Source organism: Heptranchias perlo, chromosome 2 (genome assembly GCF_035084215.1).
Source record: "Heptranchias perlo isolate sHepPer1 chromosome 2, sHepPer1.hap1, whole genome shotgun sequence".
NCBI lineage: Eukaryota > Metazoa > Chordata > Chondrichthyes > Hexanchiformes > Hexanchidae > Heptranchias > Heptranchias perlo.
The window spans coordinates 89,071,529-89,094,828 of NC_090326.1; the positions used below are offsets into that span (position 1 = coordinate 89,071,529).

At 40.9% G+C, this 23,300-nt stretch overlaps 1 protein-coding gene across 2 annotated transcripts in view; it reads right to left on the bottom strand.

Annotated features, from left to right (window-relative positions):
- phf14 (PHD finger protein 14) overlaps nt 1–23,300 on the bottom strand; it is a 243,056-nt gene that overhangs the window by 136,743 nt on the left and 83,013 nt on the right. For both annotated transcript variants that reach the window (XM_068004010.1, XM_068004019.1), the window contains exons 8-14: nt 21,014–21,160; nt 18,510–18,780; nt 18,049–18,155; nt 12,786–12,881; nt 11,095–11,198; nt 9,007–9,138; nt 3,216–3,384 (exon numbers count right to left, since the gene is read on the bottom strand). In XM_068004010.1, the coding sequence (XP_067860111.1) occupies nt 3,216–3,384; nt 9,007–9,138; nt 11,095–11,198; nt 12,786–12,881; nt 18,049–18,155; nt 18,510–18,780; nt 21,014–21,160 (1,026 nt within the window). The remainder of the gene's footprint in view (nt 1–3,215; nt 3,385–9,006; nt 9,139–11,094; nt 11,199–12,785; nt 12,882–18,048; nt 18,156–18,509; nt 18,781–21,013; nt 21,161–23,300) is intronic.

Genomic DNA, 23,300 nt, shown 5'->3' on the forward strand with positions numbered 1-23,300 from the left:
CCCTGTCAAGCCCCCTCATAATCTTATATGTTTCAATGAGATCACCTCTCACTCTTCTAAACTCCAGGTGTATAGGCCCATTCTACTCAACCTCTCTTCATAGGACAACCCTCTCATCCCAGGAATTGATCTAGTGAATCTTCATTGCACCGCCTCCAAGACAAGTATATCCTTCCTTAGATAAGGAGACCAAAACTGTCCATTGAAAGTGCCCACGATGAAGTGATGTAACATTTCAGCAGCTTGTATATTATTTGTATCGGCCTGTATACCATCTACAAATGCCACAAAAGGTGATCCTGTTGCTGCAATAATCTGGGTGGTTTATCTATATACCTAACACAGTGAGCTGGGTATAATGTTAATCTCATTTGTAAAGTATACTGAAGATATAAGTTAATCATAAAAAGAATTAAAGGAAAGATTAGAAGAAATTTATTTACTGAGATATTGGTTAGAATATGAATTCTACGAACCACTGTGGAAGCAGATTCCATAAATTCTCTTAAAAGGAAATGGTATATATGCTTGTAAAGGAATATTAAGAGGTATAGGGAACAAGAAGAAGGGCGTGATTAAACTGCAGGGCTCATGAGGAGAAAAAGACCAATGCAGACTTGATGGGCCAAATGGCCAATTTCTCATATGAGAGTCTATGATTCTTCTGCTACTACTACAACAACAACTACAAAGCACCTTTAATGTTTAAGAAGTCCAAGGAGCTTCACAAATGGAGGTAAGAAAATAGAAGTCATGCCAGGGAGAGATAACAAAGGCATCAATACGGGTTTCAATGAAAAATAGGCTCAGGTAGGAGTGAAAATGGGCAATATTGTAGAGGTGCAAATTAGAAATCGTGGTGATGGATATCATGCAGGGTTTTAAAGTTCAGCTCAAGGTTGAACAGGATGCTGAAGTTATGCACTATAATCATTTTTGTCAGTTATACAGTTTTCTACTCTTTGGAGGAACAGGTACTTTGCCCTCAAATAAGGATTTTCCGTACTTCGTCTGTAATTGAAAAAACAGTAATAATTCTTTGTAAGTAATATCCTCCAATGGCTCAGTTGGTTATAGCAATGAGTAGCTGAGCCCTCCAAGTTGGAGAGGTCCAAGGCTCCATGGACTGTGTTGAATTAGCTGATCTTACTGGAAGGCACACTGAGGCCACTACAACTGAGCTCAGCATCCCTGGGTTAGGGAGGGGCCAACGGTCACGCTCATCGCTATCGAGTGACCCTGATTGGAGTGCATGTAAGTGAACGTTGAGTAACAACAGGATCAAGTTGGATAGGATGCTCCTGCTTCTATTCATTGTCCAGGTTCACACATGAATGACGTGAGGTGTAACTATGAGGGAATTATAGTAATCAAGAGAGATGTGACTGGATCCTTAGGTACAGGAATGCTGAGGAACAATTTCATCTTCCTGATGCTCCTTCCTGAAAGCTTATACAGTCTGCCCCCCACCACTGACATCCTGTTCATTGGACAGAATGGAGTATTCATTCAGGCATTCTGAAAAAAAATGATGGCTTCAGGAGTTAATTGGTACTGTAAGGTCAGCAATGTCAGACAGCATCAATAAAAAGCATGTCTTGTGAATTAATACTGGAATCGGAAGGGGCCCCAGTAGTGGTTTTCAGCATATAGCCTGCCAACATGCTGTGAAAAAGTTACAATACCAGAAGATATGGTACTAAAAGAATCCTTCAGAAAGTCTATGAGGAGATTCCTTGGTCAACAACTTTTGTATTTGCGAGAGGTACATTAAAAGGAAAGTTTGTTGGTCAAAGCCAACTGCTCCTGTTGCGGATCTGGTATCATCCTGACCAGCGATGAGCTAGTGGTGTCTGCATCAGGCAGTACCTGTGAAGGCAGTGATAATAGCATTGAAGACTTCTATGCATTAGAGTGAGTTAATACTGCAACTTTGGCATCACTGCGAAGCCCTGAAGTTGCAATATAAATCCGAAGTCAGGGTCTAACCTGATTCAAGAATCAAATGATATGAGACTCCTGCAAAAGGTAGTTCTTACACTATTTGGGTTTGGCAATGCATGGAGTGCAACTCCAGTGCAGCGTAAAACCAGCTTTTAAAGAATGCCTTGAAAGTTCCTTGGACCTCCTGGGCACTTTTTAAGACATACCTGGTGTTTAATTTAAAAGTTTAAATAAGGTGGATGGTCCTGCTAACCACACATGCAGAGCTCTCTCCTGGGCAACAGAATTGCAGTTCACTCTAGCTGGAAACCAAACTGCACAAATCTGCCTCAGAACAGCAGCTGCATTTTAAATGCAACATTGGTCTGCTATTTCCAACGTTGAACAGTTGCAGAATCCCAAGGTTGAGCAGGGTTGCAACCAGCACTGGAGCAAGTTGTAACCAGCACTAAGCACGTGTGAAACATGAATCACATCAACTAACGGTAACAAATATGGAATTCCAGATTTTGTAATGTTCATTCAACGCACCACACCTCCCACCCCCGGCCTCCTGGTGCACGTCTTCATATGCAGAGCTTCAAAAACTGTACCAACAGTATTAAAGCTCTAGTCAAATCACTTGAGTTCTCACTATTTCACATGGACTAGTATGGCTCTCTAAAATATAAAAAACAGATATGTGCAATAATTATTCATCACTCAATGTAACATATGGGTGAGGATAATATTGACATTTTTAACAATTATTTTAAAATGTGATTATAAAAACCTTGGGACATTGTCCATGATTTTGATAATGAGGAAAAATAAAGGAAGGAACTGGCACTTTATTTTTAACTAATGGGAACCATAATGCCCACTTCTCCTTTAATAGTCTTGGCAGGGTAACGCACATCCCACACCAAACAGTACTGCTACTTTGGAGGAATCCTCCCACCAGCTCTCACTGCCTCTTCTTTAAAACACACACAAAAAATTTCCCATCTTAAATTCCAGATTTCTTTCAAGAAATTTAGACACTTGCACTAGAATTGAACAAAAAAAATTAGCCACATCACAAATGTATTTAAAACACCAACTTTCTTTCTTTCCTATGTGTTGGATAAATAGAACACAGAACAAACATTGAATAAGCAGCTTTTACCACCCAGTAGAAAAATCTTTATAACTTTGGAATAAACTGATTATGTCATTGCACAACCACTGTATCATAACTCATGGCAGTGGAAAGGTGCAGTACAGATATAGAGGTAGAGGGGTTAAATTACCATATTTTTGTTCATTATCTTCTTTGGTTCAATCACAATATCCAATGGAGTGAATTTCACAGGCTCCTTAATCTGCCTCCTCGATCTCTTGGTCCCATCTGGTAAAGTTTCCATGGTAATGTCTGCCTCCAAGTCACTACTTCCTGCTTGGTCACATTCTGAGCACTGCCTGTAGGACAGAGTAGATTAGCAGCAGAGCATGAGACCAAGAAAAAAAATTGGTAGAATTGCATAACCTTTCTGCTTGGAGTTTTAGCATTCGGCTACAGAGCTCTCTCTTGGGGCCAACTACTGCCATCCATCAAGCTTTTCTACTGATGGCAATTGGGTTACATGTTTTTACCTTGCAAACATTTACTTAATACTGCAAAGCTGGCAGTTGGCAAGACAAGCTCAATGTGTGAGCAGGTCACAGTTATCGATTAATTTTTCATTTCCATTTCGCGCAGTCTTCGAGTATCCTGACAAAAAAAAGCACATATTATACCTATCTGAAATGGAGGAGAATCATTATCAGGAAGCTGGTCAATTGCCTTTAACACAGAACTGAAGTATGAGTGAACAGAAATTCACTCAATGACTCGGAACTAAATGAACTACATAAAAGACTAAAAGATGAGACACTTTTCCCTTTGAGGGTTCTTAACAGGAGCATAAATTGTGTATCTTCAAATAGATCAAGGCTCATGACAAATTCAATCATGCCTAGCTTATAAATATGTTTTAAAATCTCATGAACCACAAAGGAAAGGGCTGGGAATTTTCAAAAGAAACACAGCTTTTAGGATAGCTTGAGACGTTTATACACTTTCCATTACTCTCCAAAGAGATTCATAAAGACACAACAAAGATGAAAAAGAACAATCAATAAAACTCAATTTATCTACAATAATCTTATCTTGCAGAGTGTGCTCAGACTAATTAAAAGTGAAACCGAAGTTGGTGATCAGGAACACAGCTCAAGCATGAAATTCACAACAAGGACAGCTGCCAATTCTACAAAATAGAATTTGTATTCACCTAGCGAACATTACCACCAATACACCAAGATTTACTTTACTGTCAAGTATTTGGATAGTTAGAATTAATGTCATATGGATGGTTACAAATAGACAAAGAATTAAATTCAAATTTAAAACAAAGATTGAGTGTTTTCTTTTTATAAAAGTGAATGGAGAAAATGTAAAAAATTATCTATGGATGAGTATCAAGACGTCATGTATACAGTATACAAAAGCATGACCGTACAGATGTTTATTTGGACCACAAGAGATCTAGAACCTTATAATCAGCAAAGTAATCAGCAAAATATGGAGACAAGAACATTGTTATGCTGTAATACTCTATTACTTTCTTCATATGGTTGTGAGTTTTCTGAGTTTAAAGCAACATTGGCTCTCACTATTTAATGAATTATTCCTTCACACATGCCCAAATCTAACCTAAGGCCGTTACGATTTTTCAAACAACTAATCTACATTACTAATGCTTATTTTGGACAGGCAGCTTATGTACAAAACGATCCTAGCGGCAACATGCTCTTGTAAACCACTGCCCTACACAATCATCTATAGCAGTATTAAGGTATTGAACAAAGGCAAAACTTCATATGGCATACTTTGCAGCCATTTCATAAAGTATATACAACTGATTTAACATTTCTCCAACAAAAATCCATGAAAAATTCTGTTTAAAATATACTTTTGATTGCTTAATTTTCCTGAGAAACTCTCCTCCCCAGCCCAACTTCCACCTCAGCCAGCTCCGCACAGCATATCTCAAAAGACCTCTTACAACACCAGGTTGCAGTCCAACAGTTTTATTTGAAAATCACAAGCTTTCGGAGCTTACCTCCTTCGTCACCTGACAAAGGAGGTAAGCTCCGAAAGCTTGTGATTTTCAAATAAAACTGTTGGACTATAACCTGGTGTTGTAAGATTCCTTACATTTGTCCACCCCAGTCCATCACCGGCACCTCCACATCAAAAGACCTCGCCATTGTATGATTAAATATTTTACCCATTTTTAGCCTCTTCAAACAAATTTTTATTATTCGATTTTTAAAAATATTTGCTAGTTGATTTCTCATTGTTATTCACAAGTGTGCATGGGGACAGTAATGACGTACAAAAACAGAACATCATATGGGAATACCTATATGATGCCCTTATACCTCTCAATGGTGTTAAAGAGCAGTACTGACAGAAAGCTGAAAGCAGGTAATCTGCCAGCCCTTTTATTTGCCAAACACCATTTGGTGGTCAGGACTGAGACAGGAAAAAAAAAGGAATACATAAATCTATCTACATAATAAAATATTTGTGACTGTATATATGTAACAATTGAGTTTTCTGATTATTCAACATGATTCCTCGATAAAGCCGTGGAATAATAAGGGGACAGATGTGAGCCATGTTGTGGGCCATCAACAGCAGCAGAATTGTATTCCACCACAATCTGTAACCTCATGGCCCGGCATATTCCTCACTCTACCATTACCAACAAGCCAGGGGATCAACCCTAGTTCAATGAGGAGTGTAGAAGAGTGTAGAGGAGCAGCACCAGGCGTACCGAAAAATGAGGTGCCAACCTGGTGAAGCTACAACACAGGACTACATGCATGCTAAACAGCAGAAGCAACATGCTATAGACAGAGCTAAGCGATTCCACAACTAATGGATCAGATTAAAGCTCTGCAGTCCTGCTACATCCAGTCGTGAATGGTGGTGGACAATTAAACAACGAATGGGAGGAGGAGGCTCCGTAAACATCCCCATCCTCAATGATGGAAGAGCCCAGCACGTGAGTGCAAAAGACAAGGCTGAAACGTTTGCTAACATCTTCAGCCAGAAGTGCCGAGTGGCCTCCTCCCGGTATTCCCAACATCACAGAAGCCAGTCTTCAGCCAATTCGATTCACTCCACATGATATCAAGAAATGGCTAAATGCACTGCATACAGCAAAGGCTATGGGCCCCGACAACATCCCAACTGTAGTGCTGAAGACTTGTGTTCGAGAAGTGGCCGTGCCTGTAGCCAAGCTGTTCCAGTACAGCTATAACACTGACATCTACCCGACAATGTGGAAAATTGCCCAGGTATGTCCTGTCCACAAAAAGCAGGACAAATCCAATCCGGCCAATTACCGCCCCATCAGTCCACTCTCAATCATCAGCAGAGTGATGGAAGGTGTCGTCGACAGTGCTATCAAGCAGCACTTACTCACGAATAACCTGCTCACCGATGCTCAGTTTGGGTTCTGCCAGGACCACTCGGCTCCAGACCTCATTACAGCCTTGGTCCAAACATGGACAAAACAGCTGAATTCCAGAGGTGAGGTGAGAGTGACTGCCCTTGACATCAAGCCAGCATTTGACCAAGTGTGGCACCAAGGAGCCCTAGTAAAATTGAAGTCAATGGGAATGAGGGGGAAAACTCTCCAGTGGTGGAGTCATACCTAGCACAAAGGAAGATGGTTGTGGTTGTTGGAGGCCAATCATCTCAGCCCCAGGACATTGCTGCAGGAGATCCTCAGCGCAGTGTCCTAGGCCCAACCATCTTCAGTTGCTTCATCATTGACCTTCCCTCCATCATAAGGTCAGAAATGGGGATGCTCGCTGTTGATTGAACAGTGTTCAGATCCATTCGCAACCCCTTGGATAATGAAGCAGTCCGTGCCCGCATGCAGAAAGACCTGGACAACATCCAGGCTTGGGCTCATAAGTGGCAAGTAACATTCGCGTCAGACAAGTGCCAGGCAATGACCATCTCCAATAAGAGAGAGTCTAACCACCTCTCCTTGACATTCAATGGCATTACCATCACCGAATCCCCCACCATCAACATCCTAGGGGTCACCATTGACCAGAAACTTAACTGCACCAGCCACATAAATACTGTGATTACAAGAGCAGGTCAGAGGCTGGGTATTCTGCAGCGAGTCACTCACCTCCTGACTCCCCATAAGCCTTTCCACCATCTACAAGGCACAAGTCAGGAGTGTGATGGAATACTCTCTACTTGCCTGGATAAGTGTAGCTCCAACAACACTCAAGAAGCTCAACACCATCCAAGACAATGCAGCCCGCTTGATTGGCACCCCCATCCGCCACCCTAAACATTCACTCCCTTCACCACCGGCGCACCGTAGCTACAGTGTGTGCCATGTACAGGATGCACTGCAGCAACTTGCCAAGGCTTCTTCAACAGCACCTCCCAAACTCGCAACCTCTACCACCTAGAAGGACAAGGGCAGCAGGCACATGGGAACAACACCTGCACGTTCCCCTCCAAGTCACACACCATCCCGACTTGAAAATATATTGCCATTCCTTCATTGTCGCTGGGTCAAAATCCTGGAACACCCTCCCTAACAACACTGTGGGAGAACCTTCACCACATGGATTACAGTGGTTCAATAAGGCGGCGCATCACCACCTTCTCAAGGGCAATTAAGGATGGGCAACAAATGCTGGCCTTGCCAGCGACGCCCACATCCCATGAACAAATTTTTAAAAAGGGACCCAAACAAGAGTATTTCGAACCTTCATGACGGTCCCTCACGAATCCATCCCATTAAATGCCGCTGAAAATGTACAAAATTATACAAAAAATTGAACAATTCATAAAATTTATGATTTCAGATCACTTCAATTTTCCAACCACCAATTCCATCCAACACCCAATGCACTCCATCAGACCTAATTAATAGGAACTGATATGCACCTTCCGATTCAATTAGTGCTCTCTCTTAGTGAGGACCCAGATAAGAATCAATGATGTTTCTGTGGCTGAGCCAGCTGCTGCTGGTGGAAGTGGAAGGCACTTGACAGCCATTGGTCATCTCAATCATTGAGCAGAATCTGAGCCCACCAAGAAAAGACAATAAATGACCAGAGAATATCAGCAGGAGAACAAGGTCAAGCTGTGGGGTATCTGGAACAATACGGCTGATGTGTAGGGAATGTGATGGCTTTGAATGCAGAAAATACATAAAAAGCCTGTGCATTTATGATTTTAATAATTACAGTTTGTACAATGTTGAAAGTTACATTGTGCAAAGGAGAGGTATTAGAAGGGAAACACCTATTATTATAAGATTTCAAACTCATCTTGAGCAACATTATAGTAGATCTACTAATCTATCTCCTCTGGCATTGCTTATGGTGGATTGAAGGATATGCTGTTTATGGCAATGCAGTAAAAATATTGAATATATGAACAATTTCCTTACCACAGTTAAGATCTTATAGAAGTACATGCCAAGAAATGGTATGGAAAAAGTAAATTACTTTAAATTAAACTGTGGCACAAGTTCAAACTAAAGAAAGGTAACTTTAGGACTCATATAAGTTCTTCTTCATTCAGTGATGAACACTTGGACTAGACTTCTCAGTAGAGTGATGGAAGTGAAAAACCTGGATGCATTTAAGAAACAATTGTGTGCTGCAATGAGAGAACTGTAGGGAACTTCTGGATGAATTAACTAATCTGGGCCGAATGGCCTTCCTCATCAGTGATTATCGTGTGACTGTCATTAACAGTCTTTGGTTCACAGTTTTTCCTTCTTCTAAGTAGCACTTCATCTAGTGGCCAAGCAGAGAAATGGTAATATTTGTGCAATCAGAGCTGCGAAGGTGAAATAACGGTCAAAGCTGGGTTGTGAGTACAATGCACTAATGGACCACTGTAACAGATTTTCATTTTCTGCTTGGAAAGTTTTACACATTGTCACTTGATACAAACTCCATGTACTTCCAAATATCATGCTTACTACATTGAAGTATTCTTACCAGTAACTATTTTTGGTCTTCTTGGGCATCCTGGTGAGGGGTGGGTCTAGACAGCCAAGGTGATAATAGAGTTTACAAGTGTCACATAGGACAAGAAGGTGTTGGTCATGATTCTTCTTACAAATTCCACAGCTGCAAATAAAAATAAAACCATACAATCTAATAATTACAAAATAATAACTCTATTCAATATAGCACCAATTTAGCAGTACAAAATGCCCCAATACTCACTGCCATTTGACCAAGTGATTGAATACTTCAATAACTACAAGCAACAAAATATAACTGATCAGGTTTAAAACTCTGTCAATTACAATCACATTCCGCAAGCTCAAGCTTTAGCAATGGACACCCTGGAGGCAATTTGATACTATGATCTTTTTATATATCCACACCAAATCGAATGTTACTCACACCCACCAATATATTAACACTCAATGACTTCTCATACTCAGTGCGACAAACTTGGGGCAAATGTCATCCTTGATAAAAATATTTAAGTAATTTATTTCCCTAAAGTCAATTTGAATATTTTCCTGATTCAGTACCTGAGCTACAGATATCAAAAACTGAAAATCAGATCATACAGACCAAATTCTGTAAAACTGAAGTTTGCTGAGATTTTGTTACTGCACTATTGGGATGATGTGCTGAGTGAATGCAGTTGAGTATGTTTTATAGTTCTCTGCTTAGTCAATCTTCCTTTGTGGTGCAAAACAAAGGAATCCTCAAGCTGCTTCAAAAACAATAGCATTTTAGCTATGTATCTGTAAATCACTGGGAATAACCTTCTGTCCTCAATCTGCCCTAATTACCTCGGGCAACATAACAGGATACCACTGAATGTATATATTACAGCTCTTGTTTCAAATCTGGTTATCTAAAAATCAGCTCAGCTTAGGGAATGTTTGTCACATGGTAGAGCTTTGTCCAAATCACATCCAAGCACAAGAATAAAATAAAGCAGAAAAAATGACAATTTACCATTTGCTTGCTCCATAGCTTAGGACCACGTTCGCACACTATGTAATCCACAGATAAGAAGTCTTGAAATCACTCAACATATTCTCCATGATTAAAGATCTGTTTCTTTACTGATCTGTTCTAAAATCTGTTTCTAACTTTAGGTTCTATAAACAAGATGCCACACATACCAAACATGAAGGCACAATTAGTTTAGAGCCATGGCATTTCCAATTAGGTTAGGGGAGTTAATTTACTCAGGGCTTCTCCCGCTCTGCTGCTGGAAGTGAGACAGAAACCTCGTTTATGTACGTAAATGAGGTTTCTACCAAAATCACGGCAACGGAGCGAGAGAAGCCCTGAGGACGATTTGCCCCTATGTGATGGCAAATGCATAGAGCATGGCATAGCTGATTCAAAAATATTTTAGTAAACACAAATTAGAAGTGCTTCCTTGGATCAGAATATATCCTACTACAGCTCTGTTACTTTCACTATCCATTTCATGGTTGCTGAGTTTTTTTTTTAATAGCATGACTAATTAGCCCAAAGTGTAATACCATGGAGTAGTAGCATGTGGATTCATGACTTGACCGATCCCCGACCAGCTGAGTTCATCTGTGCATTATTGTAATATAGTGTGTGAAGGTTAGGTGGGCGAGGGATGTCACTATAGGTACTCTCATGTAGGTCTAAAGTAGCATTGACAGAGGCTGGGAATACGTCACTAACCTACTGTTCTATTATTGTACATAATAGAAGACCTAAGAAAGGGAAATGGATAAAAATACTTAAAAGAAAACAAGCAGAAAAAGAGACATTTCAAAAAAACCTGAGAAAATCACCACCTAGAGGATTCAGTATAAATTAGCTGTAAGTCATATTAACATCATACAGCCATTGGTGCCCAGAAGACAAGAAAGGTACTCACATCAGAGAGGCAGCCACAATTACGCACATTTTAAAGTAAAAAATGTTTTTTAAAAAAGGACCATGTCTCAATAGACAATGTTCCTGGATGTGGGCACTGTCAAACAGAATTAATTTAACCAATTGTGTTAACTAGACAGACTCTTGATGTGGATGAGGAAGCTTAAAAAATCTGATGAAATGTTTTGTCATTACCTGTACAATACTGCTGGAGGTGCTAATGATTTCAAAGTTCCTCCATCCTTCTTACTTGGTCGTCGTTCCTTGGGAGTACGCAAGATCACGGGGAAATTCAACTTCTGTTAATTTAGAGATATTTTTATAAAACAGAATATAGGACAAGAGAGCAGATAGTGAAATCACAAAACTAAGCACTGTAGCTGGAAGCTTAATATTCTCCATAGCGATATAATTTTTTTATATGCACTAAATTTTAAATTTTGGAGAATACAGGGGTTTTAAATCAATTTTAAAACAACAGCTTACATAAAAATAATATTCAAATACTTTTCAGAACAACGGTTTCCACAACTTCCACAAGTTTTGAAAGTGACAGACAAGGACATGTTACTTTATGTGGGGAAAAACACCTTCCTTGACAAAAGAATATTGAGGTAGTTTATTTTCCACAGCATCCCGATACATTGGTGCTCCATAGGTTAATTAGAAAAATTATCTTATTGGACCAAACTCCCTACAAAACAGACAAGATTCTCTTTGGGTTTCCACTAATCTGCAGCATGCTCGCTTCCCAGACAGCAACCATCTATCAAAGTCATTTCACAGTGGCCCTGTGGGCCTGCATCTGTTCAGCCAACTGGAAAAAAAGTGTCGTGCAAGCTGTGTAAATGAATCCTGCTGTTGCCGGTTTTTACTGCATGCAGTTGGAAATGTATTAGCAGGTCCCGTTGCCATTTATGCTTTGTGTTATTTTCTGACTTGGCATAAGGTACCAAAACTAAGATATTGCAGTTGATAAGCAAAGTCCAATTTAAGCACTGCAGTCTGGATCCAATTCCACTGGCTTTTCAGTTTCACAAAGCAACCACAGTGCCATTTTTGTCAGTCTATACAAGAGTTTATTTAACCTTATTGACAACAAAAATGCATACACTGTTCTCGCTAATGACTATAAGCTGCTCCCCCCACCAAATAAAATCACCATTTAACAATACACAGGATAAAATATTTTATTGCAAAGAGCTTCATCATCTGCGATTTGTCTACTCTGCATACACTTTTGTAATTATATGTTTTTACATCCTATTTGAATTTATTTATTAGTGTAGTATCTTGTACGCGTTGACAGTAATTTTAATTAACTCATTCACCCCTCCCCAAAAATATCTTTATTAATAAAAAGCTGTGAAAAAGAAACCTTTTTTCCCCAAAAGAAATGAAAACAAACCACACTAACCCATTAGAATTATATATTAAGACACAACTCTCTGTTACTAATGAAAATGCCGAGTAGAATTTAATCAGTATTCATTTTTTCCAAGAAGCTGCTTTTGTTAATCAAAATAAGATGGCTAAAATTAGTAAAATTTCATTTAGCTTACAAGACATTAGTTCTTGCTAGCTTTGCGATACTGTACATTTGAAAAACAAAATGTAGTGGGGTTGGGTGGGGGAGTCAGGTCCATCGCACATGACAGGTCAATCAATTACTCCAAATCGAAAGAAATAAGTACATTCTGCAAACAAGATAGCTATTATAACATTCAAACAAACCCACAAGAACCTTGCAGGTGGGCTACATGGCTATAAGTTTATTTCAATCAGAAATCATTACCCCTTGATCAAACAGAATTTTTCAGGCAATAAATTGTGAGGGGGGAGCAACACAGGTTAAATCAGCCATACAGCAGATTGCATCTACTAACCTGCCCAACAATGTTACTGAGCGTACTCCACAGCGTTTGCCCATCTCGACGCAATTTACCATTCATATTTCTGAGGTTTTCTAGAGATTCAAACAACTGGATAACAGAGGAAATGTATATAAGTAATGAGAACAAAGTGCAAGAGATTAAAAAAACAAAAAAACCTACATTTATCATTCTGGGCCTGCTCTTTTGTTTTACTGTCTATAGGAGGCACTCTAAACTTACAAGTTCACAATGTCTTGGAAATCAGTAAAAACACAGGCAAGCTGTTCTTAAAAAAAATAATAGTAAATCCCTCCAGTCAGCAGTAGCATAGGAAAAAAAAAACATTAAAATGTGCTGCTGGCCAGGACAACTCTGAAATGGTCCAAAAATAACAATGAGGGATTCATTAAGAGAATTCAATCAATCAATTCAATCAACTGTAATACTATACCGCGCTGATGTGTATATGGTACACATTTTGTTTAATGGAAAAGAATCATTTTAAGGCAGATGTGCGGCCTATAAACTCAACTTCTGCCACTATCACAGGCCTGTCTGCCCTACCAGAGTAACACCTCTGTACTGATGCCAGCATGCAATGTATTTAGTAGTGGTTTAGGTGGCAAAACAACAATTTGCATTTATATAGCACCTTTAACGTAGTAAAGCGTCCCAAGGTGCTTCACAGAAGCAAACAAAATTTGACACCGAGCCAAATAAGGACATAGTGGGACTGGTGATCAAAAGTTTGGCCAAACAGGTAGGGCTTTAAGGAGCCTCTTAAAGGAGGAGAGAGGGGTAGAGAGGCGGAGAGGTTTAGAGGCAGAATTCCAGAGCTTAGGGCCTAGGCAGTTCAAGTCATGGCCGCCAATGGTGGAGCGATTAAAATCGAGATACGCAAGAGGTCAGAATTGGAGAAGCGCAGAGATCTCGGAGGGTTGTAGGGCTGGAGAAGGTCACAGAGACAGGAAGGAGCAAGGCCATGGAGGGTTTTGAAAACAAGGATGAGAATTTTAAAATCGAAGCGCTCCCGGAGCAGGAGCCAATGTAGGTCGGCGAGTACAGGGGTGATGGGTGAACAGGACTTGGTGCGAATTAGGACACGGGCAGCAGAGTTTTGGGTGAGCTCAAGTTTATGGAGGGTAGAAGATGAGATGTCGGCCACGGCAGCGTTGGAATAGTCAAGTCTAGAGGTAACAAAGGCATGGATGAGGGTTTCAGCAGCAGATGAGCTGAGGCGGGGCAGAGACGGGCGATGTTACGGGAGTAAAAGTAGGCTGTCTTGGTGATGGAGCAGATATGTGGTCGGATGCACATCTCAGGGTCAAATAGGACGTCAAGGTTATAAATGGTCTGTTTCAGCCTCAGATAGTGGCCAGCAAGAGGAATGGAGTCGGTGGCTAGGGAACGGAGTTTGTGGACAATGGCTTCGGTCTTCCCATTATTTAATTGGAGGAAATATCTGCTCATTGGGCAAGCAACGTGACAAATCAGAGACAATGGAGGGGTCAAGAGAGGTGGTGATGAGATAAAGCTGGGTGTCAGAGGGGAGAGGGGCGGGGCAGACAGAGGGGAGAGGGGCGGGGCAGACAGAGGGGAGAGGGGCGGGGCAGACAGAGGGGAGAGGGGCGGGGCAGACAGAGGGGAGAGGGGCGGGGCAGACAGAGGGGAGAGGGGCGGGGCAGACAGAGGGGAGAGGGGCGGGGCAGACAGAGGGGAGAGGGGCGGGGCAGACAGAGGGGAGAGGGGCGGGCAGACAGTGGGGAGAGGGGCGGGCAGACAGTGGGGAGAGGGGCGGGCAGACAGTGGGGAGAGGGGCGGGCAGACAGTGGGGAGAGGGGCGGGCAGACAGTGGGGAGAGGGGCGGGCAGACAGTGGGGAGAGGGGCGGGCAGACAGTGGGGAGAGGGGCGGGCAGACAGTGGGGAGAGGGGCGGGCAGACAGTGGGGAGAGGGGCGGGCAGACAGTGGGGAGAGGGGCGGGCAGACAGTGGGGAGAGGGGCGGGCAGACAGTGGGGAGAGGGGCGGGCAGACAGTGGGGAGAGGGGCGGGCAGACAGTGGGGAGAGGGGCGGGCAGACAGTGGGGAGAGGGGCGGGCAGACAGTGGGGAGAGGGGCGGGCAGACAGTGGGGAGAGGCAGTGAGAGAGAGAGAGAGAGAGAGAGAGAGAGAGAGAGAGAGAGTGAGACAGAGACAGAGAGAGAGACACCGATAGATACAGAGACCGATAGATTGGTAGATATGGACAGAGAGATAGATAGATACAGTCAGACAGAGAGAAAGAGAGATAGACAGAGAGAGACAGACAGAGAGAGATAGACGGACAGGGAGAGAGAGATAGACGGACAGGGAGAGAGAGATAGACGGACAGGGAGAGAGAGATAGACGGACAGGGAGAGAGAGATAGACGGACAGGGAGAGAGAGAAAGGGAGAGAGAGAGCTAGGCACAGGCAGAGACTGGCAGCGACAGCTGTAGACACAGACAACAGTAGACATATTTTTCAGTGAGGAAATTTGGGGGGAAGCCGGTTCCATTACATGTGTGCATTTAAAAGACTTTCCCTAAGTTTGCAATGACGTTTCTGGCTGGTTCAGCTACTTGCACCAGTTTGACATCAATGTTTGGGCCAATGGATGTGCCAAAGAACATACCCAAGGAACTTCTGTGAATCTCCCTCTAGAGGCCAGCGGCAGTATTTTTAAAAAAACGGTGCAATAGCAGTGTAAATCACATCAAAGAAATTCTGGGCCAATATATTAGACAAGTGACATACGAGCAAGAACTTCCAGCTTCTCCACTACTACATACATAGATATACATATATATGTAATCAATCTGAGCCCATTCAGATCTTATTGATACCAAAGAGACATTATGTAGATTTAAATAATCCATTAAGTGATTCTACAGTTTAATTAGCTTTAAGGATCTTTCACATTCTGTGCTTATTCAGCTCTGAAGTAATCACAACTAGCACTAGCATAGGCTTGCTGTCTTACACTGACAGCATAATTCCAGGGATAAAGAACCATTACATTATGATTTTTTTTTTCTTAGTACTATTTGATCTGAAGTTATTCAAGTTTTCACAGTAAAGGGTCAACTTTAGGAGCACAGTTTGAGCACTCATGAAACTGACCTCTGCTCTTTGCCCCTGGGATTCTGGCAAAGACCCAGGGCCAAAGAGGTCAGTTAAAAGTGTAAGAAAAACATGCAATGCTAATCTCAACCTCTGGCTTCAAAACCATATCTTCAAAGTAGTATCGAAGAGGGTAACTTTTTTTTCCCCCCAGAGGCAGACTTCCTTTCAGTGTATCAAACATTAAAAAAGTCATGCTGAAAATCTGAATTACAGCTGTTGTTAAAGCAACTAGACCAATTAAAAAAAAATCAACACAGTGATCTTGGCAATAGTTAGACATGCAATTTTTAAATACACAATACACCCAACTTCTTTTATTTAGCCTGAATTTCAGGTACATTGTACAAAATTCACTGCAAGCCACCATTTTACTGTTTCTCACTGTAGAGAAGGACAAGGGCAGCAGGCACATGGGAACAACACCACCTGCACGTTCCCCTCCAAGTCACACACCATCCCGACTTGGAAATATATCGCCGTTCCTTCATCGTCGCTGGGTCAAAATCCTGGAACTCCCTTCCTAACAGCACTGTGGGAGAACCTTCACCACACGGACTGCAGCGGTTCAAGAAGGCGGCTCACCACCACCTTCTCAAGGGCAATTAGGGATGGGCAATAAATGCCGGCCTCGCCAGCGACGCCCACATCCCATGAACGAATAAAAAAAAAGTGGTATGGGGGTATTATCTTGTTATGCCAACGTTTCGGCTCATACTGGGAGGCTCAGAAAAGCAAATCAAATCAATACCAACATATTCAAAGAAATATTAATTTAGAAGGAATCACCTACCGGGGAGATCACTATATCATGTATATGGTCATGACAATGGCAGGAATCAAAGTTATGCTGAAGAATTAGTTGCATTTTTATAAGCATGATATACATTTGTACATGTTAGTACTACAAAATGAGGGCATAAATCACCATCATTAAGAGTGGAGGGATTTCACCCAATTTAGAAAAAGGAGTTAACAAGGCAGCACATCATATTAAAACAATGCATTTTATTATCCTACCCCAGAATTGGGCAGCACTGTTTCTTCAGTTTTCAGGAATAATTACAACACATAATGCTACTGCACAATATTAAAAGTTACTGACTTAGTAATATACCTTCTCAAATGATCATATTAAAACTAATATGTACTAAAAACATCCTTAGTACAAGACATTCCAGCTGATGTGAAGTGATGTGCGACATTTGACAAACCCCATCAAGCTGCACGTGTCACTTGAATGCCACACAGCTGTGATATTTTGAAGAACACAAAAAAAGGAAATTAGCGGTGTAAAATGTAAATACAAGTTAAGGCTGTTGTGGTGGCACTTCATTCAAACCTATATTAAAGTTTGAGCTGGTGACAGTGCTTGCTGATTGCTCTTCATTGAGCAGGGTACTGAAGCTCCTCTCACATTGTATAATAGAATTTATTTTTTCGTCTTTGCCAGGCTTTTGGTAACAACTGTCCTTATGATGTCATTAAGCCTCAAAGCCACTAATTTATGGGTGATGATCTATCAGCTCTTTAATTCCACATTATATTAGTGGTACTAAATTTTCAGCTGGAAGCTGCACAAATTTAGAATGACATCTACATGTTGGATTTTTTTTCCCCATTGTTTCAACAAATACTCATGTTGATTTCAACAAGAATTACGGTAAATATTCAGGGGTCAAAATTAAAGGGGAGAAGGGGGCTAGAAAACAAAATGCTCTCAGCTCAGCTGCAGTTTAACTCACCAAACTGGGCTTTCACAGAGCTCAAATTAACCTCTCACTCAAATCCTAACTTAAAAATGTCAGTGTCCATCGACAGCACGTTGCAGTGTATTTTATTACTCCCCCCCACCCCCACCACCTCACCCCATCAAAAGAAATGCTCCTGATGGTAATTCCCTGCAAAGGACCCCTAAATACAGAGACTGCCAGTAAACACTTTATCCTATAGATTGTTTCCCATTTCTAAATAAAATATAAGAGTCTAACTGTCATGAATTCTGTCCCTACAATTATGATTCCCTCCCAGGGTCACTCCACCCTCTGATATCAATATGGTTTCTATACATACACAGAACACATTAAATATAATGCAAGTATAGCAGACACTTAAAACATGAACTTGATCATACCTTATTGTATTCCACATGAAGTGATTCCTGCTCATTTTGAAGTTTATCCTTTAAGTTCTTTTGTTCACAAATGTTCTCCTGTATCTGCATCATCCGCATGTTCCTCTCTTCAAAAAGAACAGTTTGGATTAAGAGTCTAGGATATTAATAAAATGTCAGCCAAATAAATTAGTAACACTTAACATAGCAATTGTTAACAAGCATGTAAAATGATATATTAAATGCAATCCACAACTTAATTTTCCTGACATAATGGACAAATTTACTTATGTACCTTTAATAAGTGACCACAAAATTAAGACTGATGAATTTAGCCCCTGCCTTTGTTCAAGGGTAGTGATGTGTTTCTGGCATTATGAAAAGTAGCATTATATGGAATTTTACCCCAAGAATCAGTGAAGAATTTAATTTTCAAGAGAATTATTTTCAATCCCTGTGTTTTTTTGTGTTTGTTTCCATACCAAGATAATAATTCACAAAGTCAGCAGTCAAGGCTGGCTGCTTGTGCTTTCTCCTGCCATCTACACTGGAGCTAGTATCTAGAGTGTCTACAGGGAAAATGTCGGTGCTAATTCCCATCAGTTCAGCTTTCCGCATAAGCTTGCGTATCACTGAGGCGCTGCTGGTGAGTGGTCGTGGCAGCTTCTCCCTGGGAACCCATGCATTGGGTTTGGTGCTGCGAGCTAACTCCACTTTAGCACGATATTGCTGCAGTCTTGTAGTAATGCGGGCCTAAACATAAAGGAAAATTTAAAATATCATCATGAATAATACTAAATTGAGCATCAAAGCGTGTTCTACATTCAAATAATAATAAAATTATTCTAAAAAACATAACAGGTATTAGTTGGCAGCACTTAATTTATGGCAAAACAAACAGATCAAAATAGTTAAACAAAAAAAATACCCAAAATGTTATCATCAAAAAATGCACTACGTATCATTTGTCAACTTCATTATAGTTACACTTAAGAAGTTTACCTTTTTAAGTCAAAATAAAAAGATCATTTTAGTTCCTCAACTTTTATCAAGTATTTTATTTAGTTTAAAATTATGTGTCATGTGGTACAATGGATGTATGAATTTGCTCAATTTTATGTTTCTTAACCTGGAATACATAAAGGGTTTCAGGAGTTTCATTTCCTTTGTTCATATTTTTAGTATACACTGGTTAATGGGTGAAATTCCTGTCTTAGCTATTTTTCCACAGTTGTTAACACATTTATTTTTAAAAAATTAAACAGCTTAACTTTCAGGGATTAAAATAGTGCCGACACAAATTTAATGTATTAACCGATGCATTAACCAGTGCATATAAAATAGCACAAAGAAATTAAAACTCCACAGTGTTTTGAATGTGTCACTGCTCAAACATCTGCATGACATATATTTTGCATTTTAATTTAAAAAAACATTTATTTTGTTCCTTTTTAAGGTCTTACTTACCTTTCCCTTCAATCACTACACCATGCATAATTTCCCAACTAAGACGCTGCTTTGTAACTAGCTGTCAGGAAGTATGCTAGCCCTCCTCTCCCTCTCTAGGAAGAAACACCTAGCTTCCCATGATGCCTCTTCCTTTAAGTCCTGCAGAAACCTAAATTTACCTTATGGTACAATTGCTGATTTTTCACATTTCTAATGCTTATGACTGGGAACTAGAATTAGGAAAACGTACACATTAACAGAATATTTTGGAATTCATCATATTTGTGTAATATGGTTATATTTTAGATTTTGGTGCAAACAGCTACAAGGCATAGAGATTTAAAGAAAACCTACAATAAAGTAGGTTGCAAGGGTTAAGTTTTCACAGCTTCAAAGCCTACAGGTCTACATTTAGGATCCTTGGAGCCTCTCAAACACCAATGCTGCCTTATAACCTAAATCAGTAGATTATGGAGGGCCAAAATAAGAAGTCTCAATAAGAAATCAAAGATATCTCTTACAGGGTATAAGTGGAGGATATCCTGCACTAAAAGTGCACCTAATAGGCTTTCCTCCTCATTGAAATAAATATTATATCCTTTAGTTGCAGAATGTTCTAATTTTAGCCCTGCTTTCTGATAATCAGGTTGAAGGCTTCCTGAGTGCAATTTTTAATCTGGAGTTTTAGAACTCTGAGCATTCCTCTTACTGAAGAAAATCACTAACCTAGTTGTACCAGAATACTTATTAATATTTCCCCAATTGCAATAAATATCCCCAATACCAAAGATTTTCAAATGGGGCCCATGTGGAGATCCCAAATGGTCCAGAAAGCCTTCAAATTTCTATCCATCTGAGGCTGGGCATACCACGTGCACCAAGCACAGTTTATTGAGAATTCTGTATTCTATATTTTCTCTATACTTGTTTGCATACTAACACACTATTCCTGTTGCTGTATATCACTAAAAATGCATCCTGCAATCATAGCATTGTTTTCTTTGGGCAGCTAACAATCCTTTAGGAAGTCACGAAAAGAGGTCCCTATGGGTGTTTCAATATTTGAAGGGGAACCTTGACATGGAAGAGTTTGAAAACCACTGCCCAAAACACAACTCATTGCTATAATCAAAATAGGTTCTCAGGCTCATGAGAAATAGTTATCTATATTTTTGAACAATTATATGTTAACAGCTTTGGTTTGAATTTTATGTGGTAAATTATTTGGTAATAAAAGTGATGCATTGAATTTAAATGGAAATCTGTGTAGCATTGATAAAATAAATGTTGAAATTTGAAAATGCTCTTACCATATTTCTCATCCACTGAAAGCAGACAACTTGCAATATATGAAACATTTCACCTTTATATAAAGTCATTTTCTGACATGCTGCATATAAAAGCACAATATTTTGTTTAAATTCTACCAAATCCGTTGACCATACGTCACTGCATTTTTATTTCATTTCACTTCATAGCTATTTAGCTTTCATACTAAACATTGCTAAACAGTATCGCACAGTTCTGGTACCCATACCTGTGCTTCTGGGGCGACATGCTTGTCTCGCTCTTGCAAGGTCATTTTACAGTATGACTGTAAAGCTAAATAGTTCTTTCGTTTCCATTTTCTGTCAAACTTGTCAGCATGCTGCTTGCAATATGCAAAAAATGGATCAGCTATATCCTGTTCCAAAAGACCAAAAACAGAGACACTTCAATTTTGCATAAGAAAGTTATTTAAATCATACCATTAGCTTTTTCAATTGAAAAGGATTGTGATGGCATCTGTTCTGATTTCCAATCTCTTTCAAAGATAGTCAACAATTACAGAACACAATATTTCAGACCTCTAAACTGAGCAGCTGGTTGCAATCTACTACAGCAGATGCTTTTACACGCCATGAGCACTTATTAACATTTCAAAAACTTGAATATGTATTGAAATTAGAAACAGAATTTCTTCCATTGCTTATTTTTTCTCAAGTATATATTTGAAATGCCTTACATTAAAATCTGATTTTAATACATCCTGTTGAAACTGCACCTCCTCTTAACACAATACATGCACTCGTCCCTTCACGATTTTATGACAAAATACAAAGAGTGACAGTACAAAGAAAGCGTGCGAAAGCGGAGGCCCACAATATAAAGAGAGCGCGGCGAGAGCAGGATCCACAGTATAAAGAGAACACGGCGAGAGCAGAGGCCCACGGTATACAGATAGCGCGGCGAGAGCGGAGGCCCACAGTATAAAGAGAGCGCGGCGAGAGCAGGATCCACAGTATAAAGAGAACACGGCGAGAGCAGAGGCCCACGGTATACAGATAGCGCGGCGAGAGCGGAGGCCCACAGTATAGAGAGCACGGCGAGAGCAGGATCCACAGTATAAAGAGAGCACGGCGAGAGCAGAGGCCCACGGTATAGAGAGAGCGCGGCGAGAGCGGAGGCCCACGGTATAGAGAGAGCGCGGCGAGAGCGGAGGCCCACGGTATAAAGAGAGCACGGCGAGAGCAGGATCCACAGTATAAAGAGAGCACGGTGAGAGCAGAGGCCCACGGTATAAAGAGAGAGAACGGCGAGAGCGGAGGCCCACGGTATAGAGAGCACGGCGAGAGCAGGATCCACAGTATAAAGAGAGCACGGCGAGAGCAGGATCCACAGTATAAAGAGAGCACGGTGAGAGCAGAGGCCCACGGTATAAAGAGAGAGCACGGCGAGAGCAGGATCCACAGTATAAAGAGAGCACGGCGAGAGCAGGATCCACAGTATAAAGAGAGCACGGCGAGAGCAGAGGCCCACGGTATAAAGAGAGAGAACGGCGAGAGCAGGATCCAAACAAACGCAGGAAAAAATCTGAATAAGTGACGTCAAAAGTAGCACAGAGTGAGAGAAGCGTCGGAATCCAAGGAATTTATGGTAAGTAGAAGTATCTAATTTACTTTACACAATCTAATTTTAACTGTAAACTAATCTATCAAATTTAAATAATGAATTAAATAAAGTAAATGAACAAAAACAAGACAAATTAATCTGAAATCAAGCTAAATCCATCTACTAAATATAATCTAGATCTCAAGTAATTCTATTATATTTAGAATTAAATTACTGATAAATAAATAAATAAATAAATAAATAAAATCTAGGAATGGCAGTGTAGGCTATGTGTTGGGACCGTAATAAGTGGGAGTTTGTGGACAATGAGACTGTCTCGGACTGCCACGTCGGCAGGAAATGTCTCTGCCTTGAGACACTCCCCGTCGTCCAGTACTTCCCCGGAGCGGAGAAACTACGCCATGTTCTCCGCAGCCTTCAACATGTCATCAATGATGACGAACACCTCGCTATGGCCATCCCCACACCTCCACTACTCGCCTTTAAACAGCCACCCAACCTCAAACAAACTATCGTTCGCAGCAAATTACCCAGCCTTCAGGAGAACAGCGTCCACGACACCACACAACCCTGCCACGGTAACCTCTGCAAGACATGCCAGATCATCGACACAGATACCACCATCACACGAGAGGACACCACCCACCAGGTGCACGGTTCATACTCCTGTGACTCGGCCAACGTTGTCTACCTCATACGTTGCAGGAAAGGATGCCCCAGAGCATGGTACATTGGCGAGACCATGCAGACGCTGCGACAACGGATGAACGGACACCGCGCAACAATCGCCAAACAGGAGGGTTCTCTCCCTGTCGGGGAACACTTCAGCAGTCATGGACATTCAGCCACCGACCTTTGGGTAAGCGTACTCCAAGGCGGCCTTCGAGACACACGACAACGCAAAATCGTCGAGCAGAAATTAATAGCCAAGT